Source organism: Synchiropus splendidus, chromosome 6 (assembly GCF_027744825.2).
Source record: "Synchiropus splendidus isolate RoL2022-P1 chromosome 6, RoL_Sspl_1.0, whole genome shotgun sequence".
In the NCBI taxonomy this organism is placed as follows: domain Eukaryota; kingdom Metazoa; phylum Chordata; class Actinopteri; order Syngnathiformes; family Callionymidae; genus Synchiropus; species Synchiropus splendidus.
Genome location: NC_071339.1, coordinates 11,526,184 through 11,552,732, shown reverse-complemented (window position 1 = coordinate 11,552,732; position 26,549 = coordinate 11,526,184). Strand labels below are relative to the sequence as shown.

Below are 26,549 nucleotides of genomic sequence, written 5' to 3'. Positions count from 1 at the left end.
GTCTGGCACTTCTTCATTTTCTGGTTTATGTATCATATATGTGGATGTTGTTCTACATCAGGGCTCACCAAACTATTCCAGGAATGGCTGTGGTGGCTACAGGTTTTTGTCCCAACCTATCGAGCACACACAAGCTTCACCAGTCTGGTGTCTGAAGACTGTGAAGGTGGCATTATTTACATTATTTACATGACATTGCATCCTTGTTAACATTTAAGAAAAGAAAAAAAACGAATACAGAGCAGCTTACTATAAAGAATAACTTTATCAACATTGTTTTTGTCTGCAACAGAAAAGACGATCTATTTGCCTGAAATTAAAAAAAAAAACATCGTCAGAGGATGTTCAATTACACTTTATTCTAGTATGGCACAAAAGTATGTTCCCCGAGGTCACATGCACCCCCCTGGATTTGCTGCACGACCCCCCAGGGGGACCTGCCCCGGTATTTCAGAAGGACTGTATTAGAGACAGATACCAACCACAATACGGCACACACAGGTCAGTGACATGGGATGGTGCTCCTTCCTTTCTACATGAAACAATGTGTCAATGGCTATTTAAAGCCCCCCAAACAGCCTGTGGACCAATTGTGTTTTAAAGCCCTGTTGAAAGAGCAGGTTTGGGCTCCTTCAATGTGTTTGAGCAATAAGGTTATTGGGATATAGAATGAACTTCAAGTAACTTGGGTTCTTGTGCCCGTGCAACGGAAAGATGGTGCAGGAAACCTGACCAAGATCTGAACAACTACGTTACAAAAAGCCTGTTGAGGTGGCTTGGGCACCTTTTTTAGCATGGCACCTGGTTGCCTCCCTGGTGAGGTGTCCAACTGAGAGGAGGCTCCAGGGCAGATTGTTGAAGACTAGATCTCATGATTGGCCTGGTATTTCCCCAGGAGAGCTGGAGGAGATCCCTGCGGAGAAGCAGAACAAGATGTATGTTTTTTTGCAGTGATATTCCTAAAGTAATTGTTGCCTTTTAGATTATCCCAATGGCGTCCGCCTGACCTCAGCCATCCCTGGCGCTGACATCAAGGTTCTCATCAACTTCAACGCACCCAACCCTCAGGATCGGAAAAAGTTTACAGATGACCTGCGAGAGTCAATCGCCGAAGTCCAAGAGATGGAGAAATATCGAATTGAATGTAAGAACCAAGGCAGTGAGTCCCACTGGCAAAACATGGAAGCCTCCGAGTCATTTCTATTCACTTGTCATTTGAACAGCCGAGCTTGAAAAACAGAAGGGCGTGGTCCGGCCCAGCATCTCCCAGAGTTCCGGTCTGAAGAAAGACACTGGCAATGGCAACTTGAGCCGAGTGAGCATGGACGACAGCTATGCCGTCGGTGAGGGACTGAAGAGGAGCGCCCTCAGCAGTTCGCTGCGGGACCTCTCAGACGCAGGTAACATCGTCCTTCCCAAACAGCGTCTCAGTCAGTGAACTTAATAATAAGCATATAATGCTTTGTCATGTTGTTGATTTATCTGGTAGAAAGGGAAAAGTTTTCTTCCTTCTGAGGAGATGCAATCAAAAGAGCCATAAAGGGCTTAAAGCAGGGAGGATATGTGTTTACTAAGTGTGATTTATTGGGACCCATCAGCCCAAAATGCCGTGCCGCCTGCAGCGCAAGAAAAGGCAGAAGCCATCTCAGTCGATGCAATCAATCGTAAGGAGAAAAATTAATGCGCAGTTGTCTCATGCGGAGAACGGCGCCCCCATACATCATCAGTCATCCAGCTCAGCACAGTGTGAAACCTGTTTTAGCCTGAGAAACACTTGAAAAGCTCCATGGTGACGTTCAGGCCGATAAACAAAGGGAAAGTGCTCTATTTACTTCATCTCCTCAATATATGCGACTCTGCAATGATTCTTTTTAAAAACTCCAAGCTACGTGAAAGCTACGTGCCCATCGCGCACTGCATTTATCATCTTAAGTTTAATTGAATTTAAATCATTTCTACTGTAGCCTTTGAATAGCCAAGCGTGACACCATGGAGCCCACAACCCTCGGATGCAGACCTCAGACCTGATATTCCCTGTACCGCAGTACTTCCACCTCTGTCTTTAAGCTGATTCCTTTGTTCTCAGTGCTCTTGTACTTCTTTCATTATTGTGTAATGTATTCTAATAATGAAAAAATATTAAGACAGATGTCAAAACATGAACTCAGAACCAAGATAGTATTGTTATGTGAATGATTCAGAAGCCTCACAATAATCTAATAACTGATGAATAACTGTGCTTCACTGAAAACTATCTGGATTCAAGGCCAAATCTGTGTTGTGACACTGTTGCTCTGTCTTCAACACCACCTTGTGCAATTCCGTGAGAAACAATGTTACTTCATTCGTCTATAGTGAGAATCACAACCATTCAGCTGCTGAAAAGTGGTAAGAATCAGGAACTGAAATTCTAGTTTCCACACTAGCTGAGCATGACACCTGGCTTTGACGCGGTATGGATCCCATACTGCTAGTGTTGATATCGAAGTGGTATCAATGTTCTTAGAGCGATGCTGCCGGCCCCTAGCTGCCGAAGTGCCCTTTGTTGCTGATGTGTCCTGACATTAAAATGGTTTGGGAATTTTGTAAAACTAAAAGGTGACCCCTTCTTAGTATTATATACATATATATAATCATATCTCACATACTGTACCTATGGAGCAGCTTTGTATCAAAACACTTTTCTATTTATCGGCTTGTATTTGGTTAAAATCCACTGCCTACTCCAATATACCAACCAAGCAACAAGGACTATAAGGACTACAACAATGGCTGACAATCCATTACAAATGAGCAGCAACGTCACGTCAAAATTATGATTTGCCGAAGCATTTGCAGTAACCTTGAACCGAGCCATTTCTAAATAGAAACTGAAGCGCACATGTGATTTTGACAAAATATTTTAGCAAGCAGACACAAAAGCAATTTACACCTGGCTGAGACGACGTGATGTGTGTCACTGTTTGGGCCCTCCCGAGCAAATGTCCTTGGCTTCAGTCTTGTTGTGGACAGTAGCAACTCACATATGACTGAAAACATAAATGCTGATCATGAAATTTGAGTCTTAGATAACAGTCTTTCTGCACCTTGCATAAGCTATTGATCTAAACCGTTTTAGCCGCTCCGAAATTGTGAAAAGCTTCGTGGCACTGCAGTCACAGCAAGCATAGTCCCTCCGGTGGTGGTGGGGGTGGTGGGATGGTTCAGATTCTGGCAAGGATACAAAGGTTCAGATGAAGCGCGCAAGAGTTGTTGTTTGCGTAACCTGCCGTGAAATGTTTGATGCATCAGATGATAACTTGGCTGCCGCAGCACGTCTTGACTTATAGGAGAGCCAAGAGCTTTCCATATCAAAGACGAAAAGACACTTCCTCATCAAGCAAGATATATAAGTGCAGTAGAGCGGCTCCATAAAGTGTGTCGGCCCTTTTTAAAACTAAATTGTTCTCCCATGCTGTGGATAAATACAGTAGATACATGGTGGAAAGGATTAGTGTAGCAAAATAGCGATACAGAATACTCACGAAATGAAACTAATCTCCAAAATAAGATGACACCTACCTCAAGGTATCTTTTTTGTGGGGGGGAAAGTACTGCAGTCTGTCACAGTGTTCCCTCACTGATCAGGTTAGTCTAGGGCAGAGGTGGGCAATTAAATTTCCCAAGGGGCCGGGTTATATATTGTGACCGTTGAGAAGGGCCGTCAAACACAAAGAGAGGAGGACAAGAGAAAATTGAAAATAAAAATCATGTGTGATTATGAATTTACACTGTAAAAATACATAGAAACTGTTGGTTTGTTGTGTTTTATTTAATTTAAAACACATTCCATTGAAAGATTGTCAATGTGGCTCATACATTTCAAAATTTACTTTCAATTCTGATGTATTTTAAGGGACACGAAATACTCCTACTAAAATAGCCAACGGAAAAGATTTAGAAAAATAATTAAACAAGAAGGTTATGTTTCAGTTACATCATAATAAACAAAAAACAATCCATAAGACAAAATGTCAGAGACAACAACAATGTCAGTTTTATAGTTTTGCTCTGACTCCAGGAGGGCCACATAAATACAGTCAAAGGGCCGCATTTGGCCCCCGGGCCGCACTTTGCCCAGGTCTGGTCTAGGGATAATGGCTGCAGCCTCATATCAAAGGTTGGATCCATTTGGGTAAAAAAAAAAAAGGCATTCATTGGGTTTATTTAAAATCCCACAAATGTATGAGTCTTCTTCCATGAGGCGGTCTTCTCATCAACCATGCTTGTTACGCTACTTTCCCTGCGTCCGTGTGTAGAAAAGCCAGTGCAGCTTGTCGTAGCTGCAGACGTAGTTCTGTGGAGAAGCAGCCACAAGGCGATGGTTGAGCCTAGACAGCCGTTTCCGTCGTCCCTTCCCTCGCCACACCGCCAGTCTGCTGCTAGCTATAGCGCCTTCCCATCTGTGTCCACTTAGCTTCCCTTAAGCTGCGAACTAGCCGTGAGTGTGCACCTCCACCTGTGCAGCAGGTCTAATCTGTTGTGTCACATGTTCTGGCCAGGCAAGCGAGGGAGGCGCAGCAGCGCAGGATCTCTAGACAGCAATATGGACGTAAGTAGGACGCATGCTGCGCACGGTTTGAATGTTTCTTCCGCTTGTTTTAATTCAGCAGCTTGCATGTTTGATGCTTGGGTAGAGAGATGCAATGCCTTAACAAGCGCTGCATGATTTGTGTGATGCATTCTCTAGTCGTCTTGTTTGCCACATAGATAGAGACATAGAATAGACCCACTTCTTAGACTGTCGACTGTCGACCTGTGATTAAGTCTTTTGTCACTTGCTTTTACCCGGTTTTGATTATGGTAATTACAGAGAAGAGCTGTAGCCAGTCTAAACATGATTGTTCATCTCAAGTTTTCAAAACTCCAGACTGAAAATTAAATATTCATTGATTTAGTTTTCATTCTTTGTGACAGAATTATGGAATTATGGGTGAAAACAAGCATCATTTAGCATGATATATGTGGAATATAAACAGAAAAACAATAAAGGCATAAGGGGAAAATACATAGTAGCATGTGATAACATATAGATAATCTGCATCATGGTGTTATAAAAATATAGAATGGGGAAAAAATGCAGAATAAATGTTGTTTCAGCTCACAGTCATGTGCGACCAAGAATGTGATGAGGGATTTCCAGGCATATATTACTGTATATGATATCACTGTGCTGGTGTCAGATCCTCAATCTTGAGAATGAGAAAAATCCAGCCCATTTCAAGCATGCTCTTTTTTTGCATGTAGTGCATGGCTGATGAGTTTGTTGCGTTCATTGCCTCACTGTGTCAGATTCAATGCAGTGCTTTATTCACAATTAAATTTCCCGACAAGTGGAACCCAGATGTTTGACATGCTCTTTTCTAGATGAAGAGGTGAAGAAAGGTAAGGTGCTTCATCAAAGCAGGAATGAGACACAAGTGGACAAGCTTGATGTTTCTCTGTGACCTTTGTGTCATCTGAAAGTGTTTCCTGTACTTGCTGACTAAGTGTTCATAAATCCTTCAGTGCTGTTGTGATGCAGAAAATCTGAACCTAAAGAAGGACAGGTGTTTGGCTTCAATGGCAATGCAAACTTGCCTGTTTAAATCACATTTATTTTGAGTTTAGTCCTAAAAAGAAAGTACATACTTAATACTTGAAGTTCTATCCACCTTTTTAATGGATTGCTCCCCTTTCAATCACTCCATCACATACGTTCTGTTCCTATAGTCTCCATGAAAAACAGCACTTTATTATCACTTATTTAATAGTTAACACCAATTCTCTCCCTGAAAACCTGCCAAAGCTTCTTTTGGTTTTAGTATTGACTGTTTTCAAGTAATAGATAGAAAATGTCAATGTCTCCCAATCTTCAGTAATAGCGACCTTTATGAGGACATACAGTAGTGTTCAAGGTTAACGTTCACAAAAATTTGGAAATACAGGAAGTATATGCTGTTGACTGAGTCAAAAACTGCAACTATTTGCGTCAGTTTCCATCTTGTTTCTGCCTCTAATCTGAGCCTTCCGTCCCTTGCAGGGCTCCATCATTAGCAGTCCCCACATCCGACGCAGAACACCATCTGGCCGAGACTGCCCATCCCGCCACAGCGGCCAGTCCCTGCCCAACTCCTCCTCTCTGCTTGGGTCGCTATTCAGCAGCAGGCGAGCCAAGTCTCCCAGCCCCGTTCCTCAGAGCCCACACCCGACTCTAATCTCCCACACTCCGCACCCTGCCAATCTGCACCACACAGCCCGCTCGGAGACGGATGCCCCACTCGTCGTACACCCGCATCACCCCCAGTTCTGCCACATGACTCAGAACCCCCCACCTTACCATCACCACCACCACTTCCACCCGCCGGCCCATCTGCAGCACCCGCTGCATCCGTACCAAACGGCCCCTGCTCACGGCCAACAGGCCTCCTTCCAGCCTCACGGCCAGCTCAGTCATGGAGGACACAGCTCCCACCCAGGGCATCCACCACACTCCACGCACAGCTCCCATCACCACGGCCCAACATCGGCGCACCCTCAGACATCCAGCAGTACGAAGCCCAAGCACAGTGGCATTAGTACCGTGGTGTGAGTTGGCCAGAAGCCCATCTGACAGAATTTCCAGGGATTCCGGCTGCACCGTGTACTGCTGCTCCTCAACATAGATTTGGAACAAAAAAGCCAGACGAGACCTTGTGCCTCCTTACATGGTTAACTGCAGCCTATTCCCAACAGGAAACCGTTCCTTTATACGTAATTCAGAAATAGTGTTTGCCTACCGCGACATCACAACGTAGCTAGCGCGTGCACAAGTCCACCATTACTGCTGCTGGCTGCTCCCGGAGACTGGAGGAAGGATCATCAAAATGCCATGAGCAGTAGCAGTAGCTGTACTCACTCTTAGTTCGACGGTAGCTCACAGTGCACTGTGATATCTCTGTTAGCAGTCATTAATGTGCCAATTATCCGAGCATTTAACAATGAAATCATAACAATTCCTTTATGTATAGTGTGCATACTATTTTGTGAAAAGTATATCAACTGTCAATAATATAACAATACAAAGGAAAACTCAGTATTTTACTTGCACTTCAGTGCCGTAGTGTTTCTTGTCCAAGGCTGATAACACCGTTTAGGCACTTCATTAAGCTGGAACTCTATAATACATGGTTGCCTTCAAGATGGAAGATTGTTGGGGCCCAAGTGTTCAGTGGCCCATTTGAATGTCGCGCCCCTGCCCCCACAATACTGACTTGCTCTCTGTGACTTCCTGTCTTTCTTTCCCCTGTAGATTTTGATGGAGGTTTTGCTTGTGTTTTCCCACTCCCCGCGAGGAAATGCTATGGTTTTGTCACTGAAAAAGACTGACTGGGTCTTGGGTGAATTCACCCTGGTTTTTAACAAGTGGATTGTGGGATCATAAGCGCGCGCTTCTCTGTGAAGAACTACCTGAAACTCATTTTACTCGTGCAGTCTTAGAACTTGGAAGCGGTGCCAACATTAAACCATTAAATCATTTTAATTCCGACGTGTTTCTATATACCTCTTCAAAAAATAGAAAAACCTTGCAGAATGCAGCAACCATTCTCACAAATAGTATTAGTCACAAACCTCCTTAATCCAGGTGAAATCAAAACATTGTAAACTCATGACCTCACATCGAATCCACTTGCTAAAACCCGACAGCACCAATCCTGCCACTCATTTTTCCTGGAGACGCAACTGTCCCATTATTATCAGCAATAGCGATGGCACTCAGTAATATCAATCACACAAACATATTATGGGATGTGACACCTCCCATCCCATCCAATATTCAGATGAAAGAGTTCACAAAGATGGCACTTTTACTTATCAATGAAACTAGTCTCTCCCAGCTTATGAGATCTTTTTTTACTGTATGTGCAATATGTATTTACTTTAGTCCACTTCTGTTCAACTCTTTGAGTGTTGTATTTTCTCCCAGTATGTGTATTTTTTTTTCTTCCTTAGCAGTTGAAGTGCGACCATGTTACCGTTGTCGAGGCATTATTTTGATGTTGAAAGATAGATTTATATGAAACGCAGTTTGTACGGGACATTACGATGTAAACTATTGCTGGAGTCAGATTATATTCCTTGTTCATTACCGACTTTGTGACGTGTCAAATGTTCTTGACAGATGCAAGAATTAGCTAGAAGTCAAAACAATGGCCTGAATTTGAAACTGTTTAGCGTTCATGGATATAGAGGGACTTTTTACACCAATATTCTGAAACGGAGTACCTGCATGTAATAATGTATTTTGAGCCTACTTGCTGAATATTGTATATTCCTGAAATATATCACTCTTGCAGTTGGTAGCATAGTTTGGATTTCTCAAATTACATCTCAAAAGAAGTCGACGCCGCACTTCTGTACGTGTCACTGTAAAAGACAACCCTAATCTGTCTCTCGTCTCGTTCATGTATAGTCACGAGGGGTGGTAAAAGCAGCAGATGATCTTATCACTGTGTGAAGGCATCTGAGCCACTCGCTTCAGTAATGTCCTCTATTATCCGGTGGGAAGTCAAATGTGATTACGGACTGTCAAAGTGTTTAATGAATGAAGTTCTTATCTCAACTTTTCTGAATGGATTCTGTCATTCAACAACCAATACATCACCATTGTCAAGCGATAAATCAGTTTCTCGGCACCGATAAAGAGTTTTCCCAAGGTACCACTTTCAAATGAGGTGTAGCCCAATAGGGTCTGTTGCTTTGTGGATGGAGCACCGTGAAAAGCACAACTCAAAGATATATATCGAATGATGGATTTCTGTTTGTAGTTCACTTCTTCAGTCGTCATCTTGACATGAATGGTTCAACTATTTTAATGAAGGTGACCGAGCAGCCATCCATGTAAGCTGATGAGATTTGAGCCACAGTCTTCAAATAAATGTTTTTTTTTAAATATCCAGTTTCATTACAATCTGTTTCTCTGCTTTGAGGTGCAAAGATGTTGACAGATGGGTTACAGCCTGATGGAACTGAATCTCACTTGAAACGCGCTGTGACTGTTCTTTTATTATTGTCACTCATTTCAGAGCTTTTGGCGCTAGCCAAGCGTTATATGTCATTCACTGACAAGATTGCAGACTACCTCTTATGAGAAAAAAATACATGGATCTTGAGCTAATTCTGTCAGCACAGACACAAGGAACCGATCTGACAACCTGCAGCAGACATTGGAATCAAGCCATCATGCCACCCTGTGTTTCCCTTCAAGCGTTTTATCAGTCCCATCGTGATGCGCCTTCAAACCCCACCTTCTTCTTTGGTGTCTCGAATTGAGGACCTGGACCTGGATAATCAGTGGGCCGGGCGTGGTGCAGGTTTTAGTTCCAACCGATGAAGTGCACACGGTGTAACCAATGAGGTTTCCGCTGTGCAAGCAAGCAACTAGGTCTAGATGCGCTAACCCTCCAGGACCCTCCAGGAAGAAGACACCATGCCACACATTACATTGTTTATTCTAGTCCACCATTGTCTTCTAACTTGGCTCCTCTCTGGGTAATCTTCTATTTCCTCAGGTAGATTCGACAGAACTCCTCACTTCTATACTTTTAATGTCGCTGCTGACTGAATGAGGGAGTTGGAAGGGGCGGGCACAGTCAGGCTTTTTATGTCGGAACCAAATGTGCTCGAGTCAGCGGCTATGGTTTGTAGTAACGTATTACTAATGAAACAACAATGCCAAAACATTGAGTCTTCAAGTAAGCATAAGCAGCCAGAGAACAGTTCGTGAACATGGACAGGAAAAGAAGACAAAATCTTCTTCACTTCCTGTGACACAGGGTTGTACAGTGTGTCGTCTGTTTTGTATGTTTCAACATCAAATAAAGTCTAAAACTGAACATTCTTACCTAAAGCATAAAAAAGCATTAACATTTTCCTCTTATGTGATGAAAATTTCAATTTCAAGTTCTGATGGGTGAGGTATCATGAAACAGTATTGCTGAAACAGTCTCCTCATTTTCAGAGTCCACTAGATGGCGCTCTTGGTCGAGCTGTTCGAGTCCACACATTTCACAGCGGACAGTGGCTCGTCGACCCTTCAATACTGTGTCATGAAACCTATAAATTAGAATACTAACTTTACAAGATGACATTTGGCTGAAAAGCTGAAAAGCAAATGCCTGCATATAACAAAACTGCGTTCCTCTGTCCACCAGACCGCGAGCACACGTGGAACATGGACACGCTAGCATACATCAGAACACTGACAAACAGATTTCACATGCATATAAGTGGCAAAAATATTTTTGCTGACTGAGTATCTCATTGATTTTGGATATCACTCTAAAAGTGTGTCTAAATCATCAACTGAACTAGCTATTACCTGTTACCCACTCTTGTATATAATGAGGTATCTTTTTTAGTGCAATGTAAAAAGTGTGTGTAATTGAAGTCGTACTGCAGGACTGAGAGCTTTCAAGTGATTTGAAAGTGACGCCATATTGTCTCGGGTGTTCCCGCCGATATGAAGATATTTTTATGGTGATTGAGCAGTTCCTTATTGGAAAGTGGCACAATGCTCTGATGGAGTTTTATGCTGGCCAGAGGACCAGACCCTGACACAAAAAACCTGCACCACTTATTATCAGACGTTATGATTATTTCATATTAAGTTCTATTATATGTCATATTTGCAGCAAAACTGATTTGTTTGCTCTGTTGCATGCCATTGATGCCTAAATCTTCCCTCTCTTTGACTCGTGTTTTCAGCAGTTGCAGTTGTGACCACAAAAGTCTGATGTAGCTTCGGCGAAAGCTGGATTACACATACGATTGTCATGTTTTTCGTTTTTCTCATGTTGCTTCAGTGAGTGTTTTCATTTCAACTGTACATGAACCAATGTAAATAATGTATCTCAGAGAGCAACAGAAATTATTAATGTGCAGTTAGAATTGGGGGAAATAATGTGTAAATATTCTGTACATATTACTACAGTGTGACTGCAGTGACAGTGACGGTACCCCTCCTACGCTAAAGATATCGAACTGTTTCTCTTTTATCTACTGAAGTAGAGGTGAACAGTCTCAGGTGAGGCTGCTTCAGACTTCTTCCACTTTCACACAGTTTCTGTGGCAAAGACGATGCTGTTATTTTAATATTCTTTTGTTTTCAAGGTGGTCGAAAATCCTATCGATGTTAACAACTACTGTGATAATGTTGGGGAAGCAAAATAAACTGTTATACTGAAGAGCATTGCCAGTATCAGAGCATTGATTTCTTCTCTACTGGATCATCCGCGGGAGGTCTGTGTGTTTTCACCCAGTGTCCCAACCACCAGCCCAAACACACACAGACTTGTGTTGGACCTACGAAAATACCAGCTCTGAACTCAGTGCTCATCGCTATTGACCCAGATCATACATTTTTGTCTAGTCCTCTGTGATCTTCATCACTACAAACCACACAGTTCTGGTAGCAACATCTGATGCCTGGAGCAGAGATGGGTTTATTCGACGTCCTAACATTTTCCCATATTCAAGAGGAATCTGAAGGCAAACTGAAATAGTAAAACAGTAAAACTGTTTCAAAAGAAGAAGGAATCTACCTATCTATTCTTTTTTTCTTTTTCCCTACTGTATTTTATTATTTATTTTATTATTTATATTTTGTCAGCACTTCTTTCCAAAGCACTTTCCTAATTTGTGGGATCCCCACTGACCATTCTAACCCTGATTCTGAAATTATCATAATTATTATTATTAGTAGTAGTGCTAGTCGTCGTAGTATTATTAGTCATTAATTTGCTCACGTCTTTCAAGTACTCATTTATAGGGAAAAGGAAATCAGAACACATTGTTTGACCTATTTTTTCAAAGTAGGAGATGAGCGATTGCAAGATTGCATTTGTTGATAGAATTTCTGGGTAGAACCATGTGATGATAATTTGACTTTCTCTAACTTCAGGAATGACATGAGATCTCTTAATCATGATGCGTCAAATGGTGGTGGACTTTATTTCCATCGCAGAAGATTACATTCTTATTCTTTTCTGTCAATTTCCTTGCCAGTGTTTTAAACAAGACCACTGTCGTGTCAGTCTGGTCAAACATGCAGGAGAAAAGTCATTGTCATGCCACAGCATTTTTGTCTCATTGCTATTAAAGCTTTGCTTCCATTTTGCTCTCTGCATTTTGTTAACCACTGCATTTGGCAGACTTTGGGCTGATCTTTTGACGTCTTAGCAGCCCTCAGAAGGTCTGTTCATATCATCTTGCAATGTGTGTTCTCAGTGATTGCATCACTGCCGTGCATGGAATAACAAGAGATGACTTAAATCCAACTCTCAAGTTGGACTGAATGGCTATAATCTATTTCATGCCACCTTGGATTCCTATGAAGCTGTATAGGGCAGTGATTCATGGCTATAAGGCCGGGGCCCATGGTTGGGCCACCTTGAGGGCCGCTAAAAGATTTTTTGTTTTACACCTTTGGGCCGTGAGATGCTCAGTTTTAATACATTCGCCACATATGGTGGCAGTAGTGAGTCACTGAATTGACTTGACAGCTGCAAATCTGTGAGTGTTAACAACTATGGTGAAGTTCTTGAAAAGAATAAATGACAAAAGAAAGTGATGTTGTCCCTCCAACAGTAAAAACTGTTCATTGAAACAGGTTTGAAAAACATTTTATGGCGATACTTTCATTTACACTTAACTTATATCTTCTTTGGAGTTTAAACAAAATATAATTTTTTCATGCCATCTCACAAGATTTGGTTTGTTTGGTTTGTTTACATGCAAGTAGATTAAATATGGTTATTGATCACAAATGAAATCAAGAGTAATGAATCAGTTCTATTACTGGAATTGGCTCTGGGTCCATTGGTTCTGGGAAAGGTGAGCCCCGAGATCAAAAAGGTTAAGGTATAGAGTGTTTTAAAATTGTCTATTCACAGTGAAGAAATTACTCCTCTCACATTTTTCAATCCAATAATCTCAGATTATAGGGAAAAAAAGATTGTAATACTTCGGAGATGGTGATGATGTTACTTATAATAGTACAGTTGAAACCATGTAGAGTCACACTTTCTTCCCCGCCACACCGCCAAGCTAATTTCAGGTCACACATCTGACTCTAAGTTTTTTGTTGTGTGTCAGAGACGAGAGATTAGGTGAGTCATTCATTTCCAGTCAGTGAATGGTAGCATACGTGGAGACCTGATTTCCATATTAAATTAAATGAATTAATCCCAAATTCAACTCAAGCACTGAGACAGCAAGAGTTGTGATGTCCTCTCAAAGTTACTTCCAGCAGTAAACTCTGTCATGAGTCCCATGCTGCTGAGTGTCTGGCAGCCCGACTGTGCCAGGTGGTGTCTGTGACACTTCGCCCTGCTTGTCTGTCCAGGACTTGAGGCTAGAGCTAAAAATAGAAGCCATTATGGAGGAGCACATTCCCCGTCATCGTGAAGACGTCACTGACCCTCTGTGGGCCGAGAAGGATGAGCACGCCACCGCTGCTCCAACAGTGATTCACTGTGGAATTAGAAAGTTTGAGAGATTCGCAGTTTGCCACAATGAGCTTTTGATATGTTTTTTGTTTTGTTTTGTTTTCCAGCACAATTTATTTGCTTGAATAAAATCTGCATGGAAGTGACTAGTCTGGATGAAAAACCAACGTGCCCGATAGTGTGGATTAAATGGTCAGTGGTCGACTTCTCTCTGTGGGGTTTTTGTTTCTTAACTGTTCTTCTTGTTTTACTCTAATGTTAATCTGTTAACAGCCGGAGATAATGTACGTTTAAGTCGTATCTTATCAAGTCAAGGAAAATTTAGCAGTCCATTCAGAACACAGAAATAGAGAATGTGAGTGAGTGAAGAGTATTTGCCCTGCATTTGTTGTTTCAATGCAAGTGACATTAACAGCCAAATGTATGTATTAGATAATGGCAAAGAAGTACTATGGATAATATTTATTTTCATATGACTTTGCAGATAGATGTATGAAGTAGAAGTTAAGCAGTTGCACTGTCCATGAGGATTTAGGCAGCCGAGTCATCTGCTGGTGTTGATGCACCATGTGAACGCATCCATCTATAGGGACAGTTTAGAGCAGGGGTGGGCAAACTTTTTGATTTGTGGTCCACAATGGGGTCTAACATTTGACAAAGGGCCACATCAGGAGCAGCTGGATGGAGTGCTTTGGTAACCCCACCTCATTGGAGAAAAAATGCACATCTTGGGATGATGATGTTGACAAGCTTACTCCAAGGAAGCTTCGCATTTTCGATGACGGCAGACACCTGGTCAAACAAGTCCTCTTCCCGTTTTTGTCCTTTCAGGGACTCCATTGTCAAAAACTCCTCCGTTATTTCAAAAGTGTTATTGATACATCGGATAAAAATGAAGATCTGAGCAATGTCATTGACGTCGATGCTTTCATCCAGTGTTAAAGAGTCACTGTCCATCGTGCTAAACTGATTTTCTCAAATACCAGCTGTCTCCACCATATATTCTTTTAGAAACTTGCCCCCAGGCACGTTTGCTGGCCTTTGCTATTATGAATAAAATCAATTTTCCTCCTTAATTTTAGTGGGTGCTGCGTATATTCCGGTGCGGCTTATAGTGTGTAAAATACGGTGATAGGCCAAAGCTTCTCCTCAACCAAGCCAATGTATCGACAGTGCGCCATCTAGAGGGAAAAACATCAGAATTGTATTATTGCAAGGTTTATTGATTTATTTTTTCAAGTTCGGCGGGCCGGATGTAACCATTCTATGGGCTGCATGTGACCCCCGGGCCGTAGTTTGCCCATGCCTGGTTTAGAGCATGTCATGCTTCTCTCAGCCAAGTTCTATTGACATTTGCAGTTCACTGACCACTGCGTTACTGTGCATTCATCTGAGCTGAACCAAAGTTTGACCTGACCATGTCAAGAGGCACCAGACAGATGAAATCCATCCATTATGTCTGAGCTGTACTCCAGGCTGGTCATTTTTTATTGGGTTTATTTATTTATTCATCCTATGTGATATTCCATTTCTATCTATGAATGTATTCAGCTTCAAATAGAAAAATATTTTTCATTACTCTGGTTCTGACCTTAAACGATTAGCGTTTGTATCTTATACGGATTCAAATCTGGAACATAAAATTGTGCCGTTAGTATATGAGAGTTCTTGTTTCTCGCTTACATTTCGTCATGGCCATTAGAATACACTGCAGTCTGCGTTTTGTCTGTAAAGGCCGATCATCTTCATTTCTAGGCACTTGTCGTTGCATACTTAGTTAATAACAAACATATACTGTATATTACAATGGTTTCGCTACGTTACATTTGACTGCTTTGTTTACTTGCACGCGGCGCCATCTAGTGGCGTTATGTCAACGCTGCAAAACGGTGGAATGTTTACAACACTCGGAAATATTTACGTCCACTACGGTAACGACTAACAACGCCGCGCAACGCGCTTCATTCCTCGCATATATATTACACAATAATGTCCGTGCTTAATATGCAATTATCTGTGAACACTATGAACTCAATGAATGCAACTCCAAAGCGTTTGCAGCATGACATTTGTATTTCCGAGGACATTTGAACTAGTTGAGGAACGCGTCTTACGTCATGACTGTGGGACAGAAAGAGGTGAAAGGTAACCGGCTGCTGTTGTGCACCGACACACATCTTCTGTGGGTCAGCCGGACGCATCACAGGATCAAACATGAATAGCAGTCGATATTTGTTGCTTTTAAATTCTCTTCGCAACGGGAGCAGGCTGCTGGCTAGTGCCGCTAAGGTTCACCAGCGGAGGTTTTTCAGAGCTCAGTCCAGACATCTCGCCTATGCCAAGGACTTGTTTCTTGGTCAGGTGAACAAGGTAAGATCGAGTGTGGACGTCAACATCCAATTTCTACATCGTGACACCGCTTTCAACAACAGATGACCGCAGTTTGTGATGTGATTTAGTATTGTTAACGAGAGAAATGCTGTCGTCTCACTCTGACTTACTCTTTCGATTGATCCCTTCTAATTCCAAATGTAGAATTTTGCTCAAAAAAACACGGATGACTTAACCTAACTGACTAGTCGTTTTTTTCCCTTTTTAAAAAAAATAGTGAAAGGTGACCATTTACACATAGATTACAATTATTTTAATAACATAATAGGCCTTTCCTAGCTGGTCAATATTATCATGTCTCGCTGTGTCTGACTGACATGATGCATTGTACTTCTTTGTTTGTAGCAACAACAGTTTGTCTCAGCCCCATGGCAGAGTTTATTAAAAGCCCATGACACCATAAAAGTGGGTCATGCATTGCATTAGAGCCAAGCAGATTCATTGTGCGGTGTAGTACTTGATTTAACCATTAATATAGTAATATCCAGGACTCCACAGAAGCGAGACTAGGATGTAGTCCAATGGGTCTTTATTTCACTACAACACCGAAGATAACTTCTTCAAGCTTGTCGTACCGCTCTCTCACTCTCCACAACCCCCAACAACTCTGTCCCTCCCCTCTCTGACACACTTCCGCAACATGTAGCCAAACATAACATTGCAGATCAACAGTAAAACTAACTATTTAACAGGTATTACAATCTTGTTCTTCCTGTATTCTCTCCAGGCAGAGGTCTTCCCCTTCCCAGAAATTGGAAATGAGGAATTGGCTGAGATCAATCAGCTTGTTGCACCAGTGGAGAAGTTCTTCAATGAGGACGGTAAGAGCTTTCTTTGTATTTTTCTGATGTAATGATGAGGTCATTTTGGTGTCTGTGAAATTAATAGCAAAATCTATGCAATGGCTAATGATGTGGCCAATTGCAGTCACATTAAATAAACAAATGTTTCAGATTCTCACTTGAGACAGTTAAATTTTTAAGCAAAAGCAAAGTGAAATTCTGAGTGAATGTCACTGTCATCAGCACAACATGTTCTTGTGCAGTGCATCTTCTAAAGAACAAATAATTTCTTGCAAACTGAATTAATTTGACTTTGCTTTCATCCCTAGTGGACTCGGCGAAGATCGACAGAGAAGCCAAAATCCCTCAGGAGACTTTAGATGGTATAAAAGCACTCGGCCTATTTGGAATCCAAGTTCCAGAAGAGTATGGTGAGATGTACATTTAACTTTGCTTAAACTCAAACTCAGTCCTTTTTTCTTCTCGTCTTGGAGTCTCAGGATTTATATGCTGTGGAAAATCTGAAGTAGGGATGCACTGAAGGTTCCTCATTGACATCATAACTCCTTTATACATGAGTGGAGAAAGTTATGTTAAAAAACATTATTCATAATGCCTCTTGAAATGGTCAGATCAGTAAATATCAAATGTATGAATAGTGGCATGTGACGTGATCAAACAGCAGAGTAGCCTGAACAGTGATTTTCGCTTCTAACAGACAACGCAATGTAATACAGTGTGTTTTATAAATACAAAAATGTGCCTCAGAGGTGAAATGAACTCTGCAAGACCGCTGACGAAATTCTGGAATCCCGATATTGGAAACCTGGCAACCCAATCCTCCACTTCACCCGGGCTCACTGCCCGGTGCCACTGGTGACCAAACAGGGACGGTTCAACACAAGTCGAAATGATTTGGACTTTCTGACCCGTGTATCACACGTTTCCTCTTTATTTGATCATTTGTTTGTTATGCACAGTTTGAACTATCAAGTTGGGCCAATGCAACATGTCTGTAAGTCTGCATTGTGTTAAACTTTCTGACATTTGTGGAGAGCGAGACTGGTGTGGCGTGATCAACTGTCTTGAGCCTTCTGTTAACATTATTAGCTCGCTCAGTGTGGCTTTAAACAATGGCTGAATTTTTTTTTTAAATGTCAAAAATATACAATCATCTAAACATCTACTTTCTTAGAAACACATGTATGAAAATGTATTCTACAGTATTAATCTATTGCAATATTTTATAAAAATGTTACTATATATCTGAATAGGTTACTGTCTATTCCATTTTGTTAGTGTTATACATGTGTTAGCATTTCAATCTACCAAATGAATGACCTTAAGTCAGAATGATAAAATACAAGTGCGTAGCAATAACTTTGAACTAATGAAAGACATATTACAACCACAACTGCGTTCGCTCTGAAGCCTCTGCACTGTATTACCGGGTCAAATAAAACATGTTGCTAGGCTCCTTTTTATGAGTTTATGATATTCAGATGACCACAGCGAATGGCAACCCTTGTCCCATAGTGATGTTTTGGTCACTAACATGATGCGTGTGATTATGGCAGGGGGTCTTGGATTGTCCAACACCATGTACGCCCGCCTGGGGGAGATCATCTCATTAGATGGATCTATTGCTGTGACGCTGGCCGCACACCAGGCTATAGGACTCAAGGTAAAGTACCATCATTGTTGCTCTGCACTTGGGCTCCTTCGTCTGCGATTCATGTCCTCGAATGTCCTTCCCAGGGGATTTTGATCGCCGGGAATGACGCCCAGAAGGAGAAGTACTTGCCAAAACTGGCATCAGGAGAATACATCGCTGCCTTCTGTCTCACAGAGCCTGGAAGGTGAATTAATGAAACAGGCTGTATGATGCACCATGGCGAAACTAGAATGTGTAATGGTGTCTAATTATTTGTTTATGAAGGGTTTTGTCGTATCTATTTATTGAAAGGATGTGTTCAATGCAGAAGCCCTTAGGTTCACTGGTGGTTAATCATTACCGTAATTTCCAGACTATAATCCGCTACTTTTTTCTCACAATCTGAACCCAGTGGCTCATACAATGGTGCATCTAATATATGAATTTTTACAGGCTGAAATCAGAGGCTTTTTATTTACCTTAAAGCACTCAACACGCCCTGTTTTCACACGTTTCCGTGCATGTTTCCGCATCTCCAGCCACAAAGCTGATCTGCTGGAGGTCTGGAATCGAGAAGGAGCACTTGGGTGAAAACAGCACATTTTGGCCACTTTAATGTCAATAGAAGATGTGCCGAGTTCACGATTCATGTTCAGAACATTGCCAAGTTTGTTTCATGAGTCAGTCTCCATGCTGGAACCGGTTTTCAAAACTAGCTTGTTTTGAGGCTGGGTGCACCACTGACCTTTCTATGGCCTGACAGCACCACTCCACCCGTGGCTTATAGACTGGTGCGGCTAATATTACGGTGCACTCTGTAGTCCGGAAATTACGGTACATTTGAAAGAGCAGTGGAGTCTGTGTTGGGGTGACTGAAGGCATATAAAGAAAGCTGATTATAAAGTTGCAACATTGTTGCAGCGGAAGTGATGCAGCCTCCATTCAGACCAGAGCGACACTATCAGACGATGGCAAACATTACCTCCTTAATGGCTCCAAGGTGAGTGGCTTTCGCTGGCTTATCTGCCTTCCACTGACTTTTGATCCACAATGTCTCTCCGTCAGATCTGGATATCAAACGGTGGAATCGCTGACATCATGACCGTGTTTGCCAGGACGGAGGTGGAAGTGGACGGTGTGAAGAAGGACAAAATATCTGCTTTCATTGTGGAAAGGGCGTTTGGCGGCGTCACCAGCGGCAAGCCTGAAGACAAACTGGGCATCCGAGGCTCCAACAGTACGTTTTGGTGTTCTAGTTAGAAAAATCTCCCTTGATTCACCGTTGAACCTTTGCAGCTTGTGAAGTGTCCTTCGACAATGTTCCTGTGCCTGTGGAGAACGTGATCGGTGAAGTCGGTGGAGGCTTTAAGGTAAGATGTCAGGGGCTCTTAACGTTTTGGTTGGTTTAGTTTGTCATCTCACTGTGTCACTCTGGTTTAGATCGCCATGAACATCCTGAACTCAGGGAGGTTCAGCATGGGAAGTTCATCAGCTGGGATGATCAAAAAGCTCATAGGTAAACACATTGCTGGCTGCACTTGCATGACGGCTCAGAAAACTGAAGTATTGCATTAGACTTTTAAGATTCATATAAACAGCTTAATCTGACTGCTGGAGAGACATTGCAATTTCTCTTAGTCAGACTCCACGATCTGGATAATGGGGTTCATTGCTGGACCCAGCTAGAATGTAGCTGACAGGACAATGACAATGTCAGGACCGGGTGATGTGTCTGCACTAGCTTCAGCTACACAGCAGAAGTACTACTACTTCTGCTGATGTCTCATCTTTCTTAATTCAGACAGAGATACTTTTCAGACACATCCACAACCTGATAGATGATTGTTTTTTAAGTGAGTATTGACAGGACAAGTAGCCAACACACATTAAAAACCTAGACATGTTGCAGCAGATGGAAGTTATCGGATCGTTGTGAAGTTCTTTCACTGTATGACCTGTACTCATTTCCTCATTTTTTCAGAGCTGACTTCTGAATATGCTGCCACCAGGAAGCAGTTCAATAAACGTTTGAGTGAATTTGGAATGATTCAGGTGTGGCCTGTTGAAATTGATTTATTTTGGTTACTTTCACACCATTTCACTATTATTTCTCAGGTTTTACATTTACATTCAAACTATTTTAACAAAATAATTTCAGTCTTAGTATTTGTCTTAACTAATGCTGTTTTGAATAACTGATCTGAAATCGACATTTGACTTTGTCAGTGAAATATTTTCACCAAATACCAAAGATGGAAAAGTGTCGGTAGAGTTCAGAACCTGCTGGAGTAGATCTGTGCTTAGGACTGACTCTTTGCTTCATTATTGCAGGAGAAGTTTGCTCTCATGGCCCTCAATGCCTTCGTGATGGAAAGCATGGCGTACTTGACTGCAGGAATGATGGACAGACCTGGTGTCCCGGACTGCTCTGTGGAGGCCGCCATGGTCAAGGTCAGAGCTCGCTGGCTTTATCTTCATGCTAAATACAGTGGTCAGTTCTAATCTCTGCTGCAGGTCTTCAGCTCAGAAGGAGGCTGGATTTGTGTCAGTGAAGCTCTGCAGGTTCTTGGGGGTCTGGGTTACACCAAGAACTACCCCTTTGAGCGCTACGTTCGGGACTGCCGCATCCTGCCCATCTTTGAGGTGCTTGTTTGCTATCTTTTTTATCGAGGCCAGATGGTAAAAGCGAATAATAAGAATAATGAAGTGAACTATTGTCTCATCATCTCACTGTCTGTCTCTCTTCTACTATCATACCATTATTTTATCACTAATGTTGACTTCATGACTGATCACTGCTGTTATTGTATGTTATTGTTATGTATAGTATGCGCATTAACTGAAAATGTATGTATGTATGTCTTGCGAAATAGGTCACATACATTTTAAGCAAACGTGCCCAAGTCTTTTTATAAGCTTGCGCTTTTCATCTTTCACCAGCAGGTGTCGCTTGAGCTCTTTTTCAATACAGTGCAGAAACGTTGAAGCTGACTAACTGTGTTTCTGGTGTTTTGCTCTCAGGGGACCAATGAGATTCTGAGAATGTACATCGCTCTCACGGGGATGCAGTACGCTGGCAAAATCCTCACTGGGAAGATAAAGTAAGGAAAGCGTGATGTCAGATGGAACCACTCCAGTGGAGATGAGTTTGTCTGGAGGGCAACATGTGGCTTCCGTCACTAAATGCTCCCTGATGTTCTCCAGATAGCGCCTGCTGCTGTGATGGAGGTGTCACATGTTTGCTATCTAACTAATGACTGAAAGAACTTTGAATTACTTCTGATGTCATGATATCTGACGTGTGCCGGCTGCTGTCTGGTGATCCTGCAGAGCTGTTTCACTTAAACATTCAGAGAGAGAAGCTTAGAGATTGCATATAGATAACCAGCCAAAGTGTGGCAAACATAGATGTGACATTAAAAAGTAAGAATGATAAAGTTGCAGATGTCAATTTACCTCATTTTTCACGACAAAAAGCTTTAGCTGTGTGATAAGCTCTTGGGTTTTGTGCTATGTTCATGCTGCTAAGTCTCTGAGGTCACACTCTGCCTGTGCTTCAACATCAACAGGGAGATGAAGAAGGGAAACATCGGGCTGGCGGTGGCCATGATGGGCAAGAAACTAAGGGTTTCGATGGGTGGTTCAGTGAACCTCGGTCTGACCGGGAAGGATGGCGTGGTGCATCCCAGCTTGACAGTACGTAACAACCTTTTTTTTTCTTTCTTTGTTTCTTGACTCAACTCATAATTGAGCCGTCAGCACCCTGGAGAACCACTTAGTATGAAACCCTTGAGGCCTCAGGGCTTGGTGGTGGTGAAATGTTAATCACGTTCAGACCGTTTTGCTGACTCTCAACTTCAATCCTGCATCATAGAACAATAGATTTAAGAATGTGTTTATCTGTGTGTAGTTTTTTTTTCTAATACCACCAACAATTAAAGGGACTCATTTTCTGTTGGTAGAAGTACAAGGCTGCAAAATGAGTCCCTGAGTTTGGAAAATCCCTAAACTTATGTTGTGGTTTTCCATGTTGGTCAATCGAGGGCCAACTGCAGTCTCAGGATCCTGTATGGATCTTTGCATTTGCCACATTCATCCTGAGCCATTGTGATCTTGTGATCTCACTTCTTCACCCTATAATTCCATCCGAGTGGGTATAAGACAAAATGGTGGCTTCTGACGTTTCATTTCAATAGTCAAATGTCTTAATATTTTAATGCTTATTGCAGATGTCTGAAATGAAAAAATAGGCTGGTTAAGGTTACAGAGTCAACGTTTGTACATTGTTGAATGAAGCCATTTCTTCCACACAGGATAGCGCAAAGATGCTGGAAGAGAACGTGCATCTCTTCGGCACCACCGTGGAGAGTCTGCTCTACCGATTTGGAAAGGTAGGGTTTTGAAGTCTTTTGCTTTCTGGATGCATTTGTTATTTTCCTGCTTAGCTCCTCCAATATCACAGATTCATATTTTCCAGTCTGAGCTGCAGCAATCTGCTGATGCAGACGTCGCCCTGATACTGCTGTAAATATTACATTTCCAGTCATCAAGTCCACGGCAAGTGTTGTCTGGACGCTGCTTTAGTCTCTCACTCAGGCTTCCAAATAAATCAGTCCCCCTCAGGACTCACAGATGCTGCCTGATGTGGGCAAAATAATCCCCAAATCTATTAATGCAATCTTTCGTACTTTCAAACTGGCTACTTCTGACGGTAGTATTTTGAGTTATATACCAATCCACACCTCTGTCTCTCTAGCATGGCGTGGGGGATGGTCGTATTATCCACCACCTGCGGCATGTTCACCGTCAGAGCCTCACAGGAGCTGACGCTTATGCACCAGTCTGAGTCACAACAGCAGCGATAGATGCTTGTTGGAGATGTTCTGAAAACCAACGATGATTTGGAAGTGGATTAGTACAGAGAAACTATCACTCACACTCCAACTGAGCCAACTGTGGACAAACCAAACGCTCCTTGTGTCTTTCCACACACTGAAACAAAGCGCCAGAGTGACTGCCCCCATGTTTTATAAGCAGAGGGGTGACTCGTTCTCGGAAGGAACTCACGAGAAGTGACTTACATCTGTACTCTCGTAGTTTGATTATGATCAACAACTAGTAACTATAAAGCTGTCAGACTTGATGACTCATGATGGTAAGTTGGTGCTGGTGGTTTAAAAAAAGGTAGACAAGCGAATGTTCTTATGCAACAATAACAAGTGAGCAAAGGTGTCAGCAGTCATTGTGTCAGCTCTGCTTTAGCTTACCACTTTAGTACGACCAGAAGAAGACGATGACATCTGAGGGGCGTTTCATCTTCATGCCCGAACTGAACTGACAGAATAAATATTTCTCTTCTCTTCACTGTTGCCATGAAGACTAGCTGGAACATGGGCATGGTCATTAGCCCAGACTTCCGGGTTTATACTTGACTTCAGGTTCTGTGCTAGTTCTGGTCATGGCTCTCAAACTGATCCACAAAAGGGCGTTGGTTCCAACCCATCAAGAAGACACCTTTTCTTTGAATCTGTGTGTGCGTGACAGGTTGGAGCAAAAACCTGCACCCACTGTGGTCCTGTCAGGTCCAGTTTGGTTTTGAAGTGTCCTTCACCCATTGTTTTCCCTCAAGTCCATTGTAGATGAGCAGCTCATCCTGAAGAGAGTCGCGGATGTGCTGATCAACATGTACGCCATGACCGCCGTCCTGTCCAGGAGCAGCCGCTCCATTTCCATCGGCCTGCGAAATCATGACCACGAGGTACGTCGCCTTGAGGAGCTTGTCCTTATGTCTTGTGTTCTGTCTTGTCGAATGCTTGGGTTTTCATTCAATACGTTTTTATCTCCTCCATACTATTACTAAATCAGTCAGCCACTCTTTTTGTTGTATTTTTTGAGTATTTGTGCTGTTAAAGTTACGATAGTGATGCATGTTTGAAGACAGAGGTTGAGGTAACGTAATGAGGTTTTCACCAGCCAGCATGATCCTATTAATAGTTCCACATTTGAAGGATTTAAGTCAAGCTGAGTTAGTAGCCACTGCTCTGAGGCAGTCGGTGTGTCTTACATTAAAACACGTACAAATAGTATCATGGACTGTATAGTATAGGTTAAAAAAAATTGGTTCAAATTCATCTCTGTTTACATTACCCCCTTCATTCTTCCAACTCAGATTTGCTTTCACTTGGTTTGGTCCTTCATTGAGATTGAATTTTGATGTAAGCTCCAAAAAGACGTCTTCAGTCTTTTCAGGTCCAGAGCTTCATGTTCAGCTTCATGCTCGAGGCCTCGATAGAAACCAGACTATCATGTCAAGAGCCTTTCCCAAACATTTCCAGAGCTGTGCTCGAGGTCTTGAGCTATTTTCACATGCATTTCAAAGCAAATATGGCTTCAATTTTGAACTACTGCTTCAACTTCAAACCACCTCCATGTGGGGCTCGACGTTGGGGAGCTGTTTCCACTTCACTGAGATGTTTCCTTTTGGTTCCTCAGGTGCTGCTCACCAACACCTTCTGCTCCGAGGCCTTCTTCAAGAACAACTACATGATGGTTCAGCTGCAGAAACGTAGGTGAACACACAGGCCTAATAGAGAGCAGACGTCTTCTTACTCCTGCGTATGAAAACAACCTGCTTTTGATGTAGGACTCCTGCTCTAACCCCCGCTCTGAACCCGCTAGCCCTTGCTGCTGTAGTTATCCTGAGCAAGGACTTGCTCTTAAATCTAAATTATTAGCCAAGAGCATCCGGACGGGTGTGACACTCAATGACAGGAGTATCTATGCCTCTGTTCCAGACTCTCCTGAGAACAACGACGCCAACATCAAGAAGATCGCTGAGCAGGTCCTGGACAACCGGGCCTACGTCTGCTCCCACCCTCTGGAAAGAACCTTTTAGACCGACATTCGGTCCTCACTTATGAAGCTATGTGATCCTCGTCTTTTGCACCTATGATCAGTGCTGATGAATGGTTCTGAAGAAATTAAAATGTTCCTGAAGAACCACTGAATACTGATTTGTCTGTGGAAAGAAACCACCCTGCACCAGTCCAGGACATTTCACTCCTGAACTCACCCCCATCACTCATCGCTCTCTCAAGTTCGCAGTTGAAACCAGAACGTTCCATACACTGTATAAAAACAGAAGCTTTTCTCCTCACTAACATGAACTCATCTTAACTTTTCTGCTCCTCCTGGGTTACTCTGTTTAGAATTATTGCTTTTTTTATGTTTTCTTCCTTGAAAGGCTTTTATAAGCATTTCATTAGTATTTGCTAGTGTTGGTTTCGCTCTGTATAACCTATGCCAAACATTTAGCGAATCCTTCCTGAAGCCTCTCACAGTAGTTTGCAGGAACTCTGGTGTGGAGGCTTCTTGCTTGCCTCTCCAGCTCTGCCCACAAATGTTCAACAGTATTGGGAGGAGAGCTTTGGCATGGCCACTCTCCAAACACTGACTTGTTATCACTTGACACTACAGACTTCAGCTGCTTTAAAGTTTGGCTTTCTGTCTGTAAAAGTACCCGCTAGCACTCCTGGAGTATGTTGCATATGCTCATTAAGAGTTGAGCGTGCTCTGCTCCGAGTCACGGTTCAAGACCTAGCTTTGATTTGTGGGCTATGGCTTGATGTAATGTTATAGAATCATGTTGAGGGTTAGGATGGTGTTCCCCGACACTACTGCTGAAATGCTGGCAGAAGAATAACCACAACCACGCCAGTGTTTATTACTTCAAAACATAAATCCAAACACTCGAACACACAGTGTCATCCGCTTTCGCACTGAAACCTGAATCTTTGGACACAAAAATTTGACACAAGCACGTATTATTGCTTGTAACAATTCACCTTTGCCTTTAATGCTATTAACATTTCTCACTTGCTTCACCCTCCAAGTGAAAGGCTGGTCTTCATGGTCACCTGCTTTCATCTGACTTTACCACAGAACTTGTCTCCAAAAAGTCAAACATTCCTACCAGAAACTGCACTGTGGAGTTGACAGTCCCCGACGGAAGAAGCTGAGAGTTGCAGGCCTGGATGGCTGAGGCAGAGCTACAGGGCTGGGGAGTGAGTCTAGTAGAAGGTGGGCGGTCGGTGAAAGTGAGGTCAGACTCTGCACAAGATTGTCATGGCTACTGCAGAGTCACCAGTGAGAGACACCCGTCCTGGTCTGGACAGCCTGGTGTCTGTATGAACTGTGATAAAAGCCAGGAACACCCCG

General features: G+C 42.5%; 2 protein-coding genes across 9 annotated transcripts in view; both read left to right on the top strand.

The window, feature by feature from the left end:
* iqsec1b (IQ motif and Sec7 domain ArfGEF 1b) overlaps positions 1–8,952 on the top strand; it is a 126,641-nt gene extending 117,689 nt beyond the window's left edge. For 5 of the 8 annotated variants that reach the window (XM_053867015.1, XM_053867012.1, XM_053867017.1 and 2 more), the window contains 5 exons: positions 983–1,144; positions 1,224–1,400; positions 2,356–2,388; positions 4,542–4,591; positions 6,062–8,952. In XM_053867015.1, the coding sequence (XP_053722990.1) occupies positions 983–1,144; positions 1,224–1,400; positions 2,356–2,388; positions 4,542–4,591; positions 6,062–6,610 (971 nt within the window). In that variant the 3' untranslated portion in view covers positions 6,611–8,952. The remainder of the gene's footprint in view (positions 1–982; positions 1,145–1,223; positions 1,401–2,355; positions 2,389–4,541; positions 4,592–6,061) is intronic. The other 3 variants (XM_053867013.1, XM_053867018.1, XM_053867019.1) reach the window with 2 other exon arrangements.
* Positions 8,953–15,640: 6,688 nt separating this feature from the next.
* acad9 (acyl-CoA dehydrogenase family, member 9) lies at positions 15,641–25,323 on the top strand. The gene is made up of 18 exons (XM_053867931.1): positions 15,641–15,875; positions 16,624–16,717; positions 17,008–17,109; positions 18,256–18,362; positions 18,437–18,537; positions 19,254–19,332; positions 19,398–19,569; positions 19,629–19,702; positions 19,773–19,848; positions 20,314–20,384; positions 20,664–20,783; positions 20,847–20,975; positions 21,354–21,433; positions 21,902–22,028; positions 22,646–22,723; positions 23,962–24,090; positions 24,825–24,897; positions 25,127–25,323. Exons 1-18 carry the CDS (start codon positions 15,720–15,722, stop codon positions 25,225–25,227), a joined length of 1,869 nt encoding a protein of 622 aa, XP_053723906.1. The 5' UTR covers positions 15,641–15,719; the 3' UTR covers positions 25,228–25,323.
* The last annotated feature ends 1,226 nt before the right edge of the window (positions 25,324–26,549 follow it).

Bases quoted from the DNA above. Each gene is read 5' to 3' on its own strand.
- acad9 (XM_053867931.1), top strand. From the start codon at position 15,720: ATGAATAGCAGTCGATATTTGTTGCTTTTAAATTCTCTTCGCAACGGG. The intron at 17,110-18,255 runs GTGAGATGTACA...TGATTATGGCAG, and splicing joins CCAAGTTCCAGAAGAGTATG to GGGGTCTTGGATTGTCCAAC. The intron at 20,976-21,353 runs GTGCTTGTTTGC...TTTTGCTCTCAG, and splicing joins GCATCCTGCCCATCTTTGAG to GGGACCAATGAGATTCTGAG.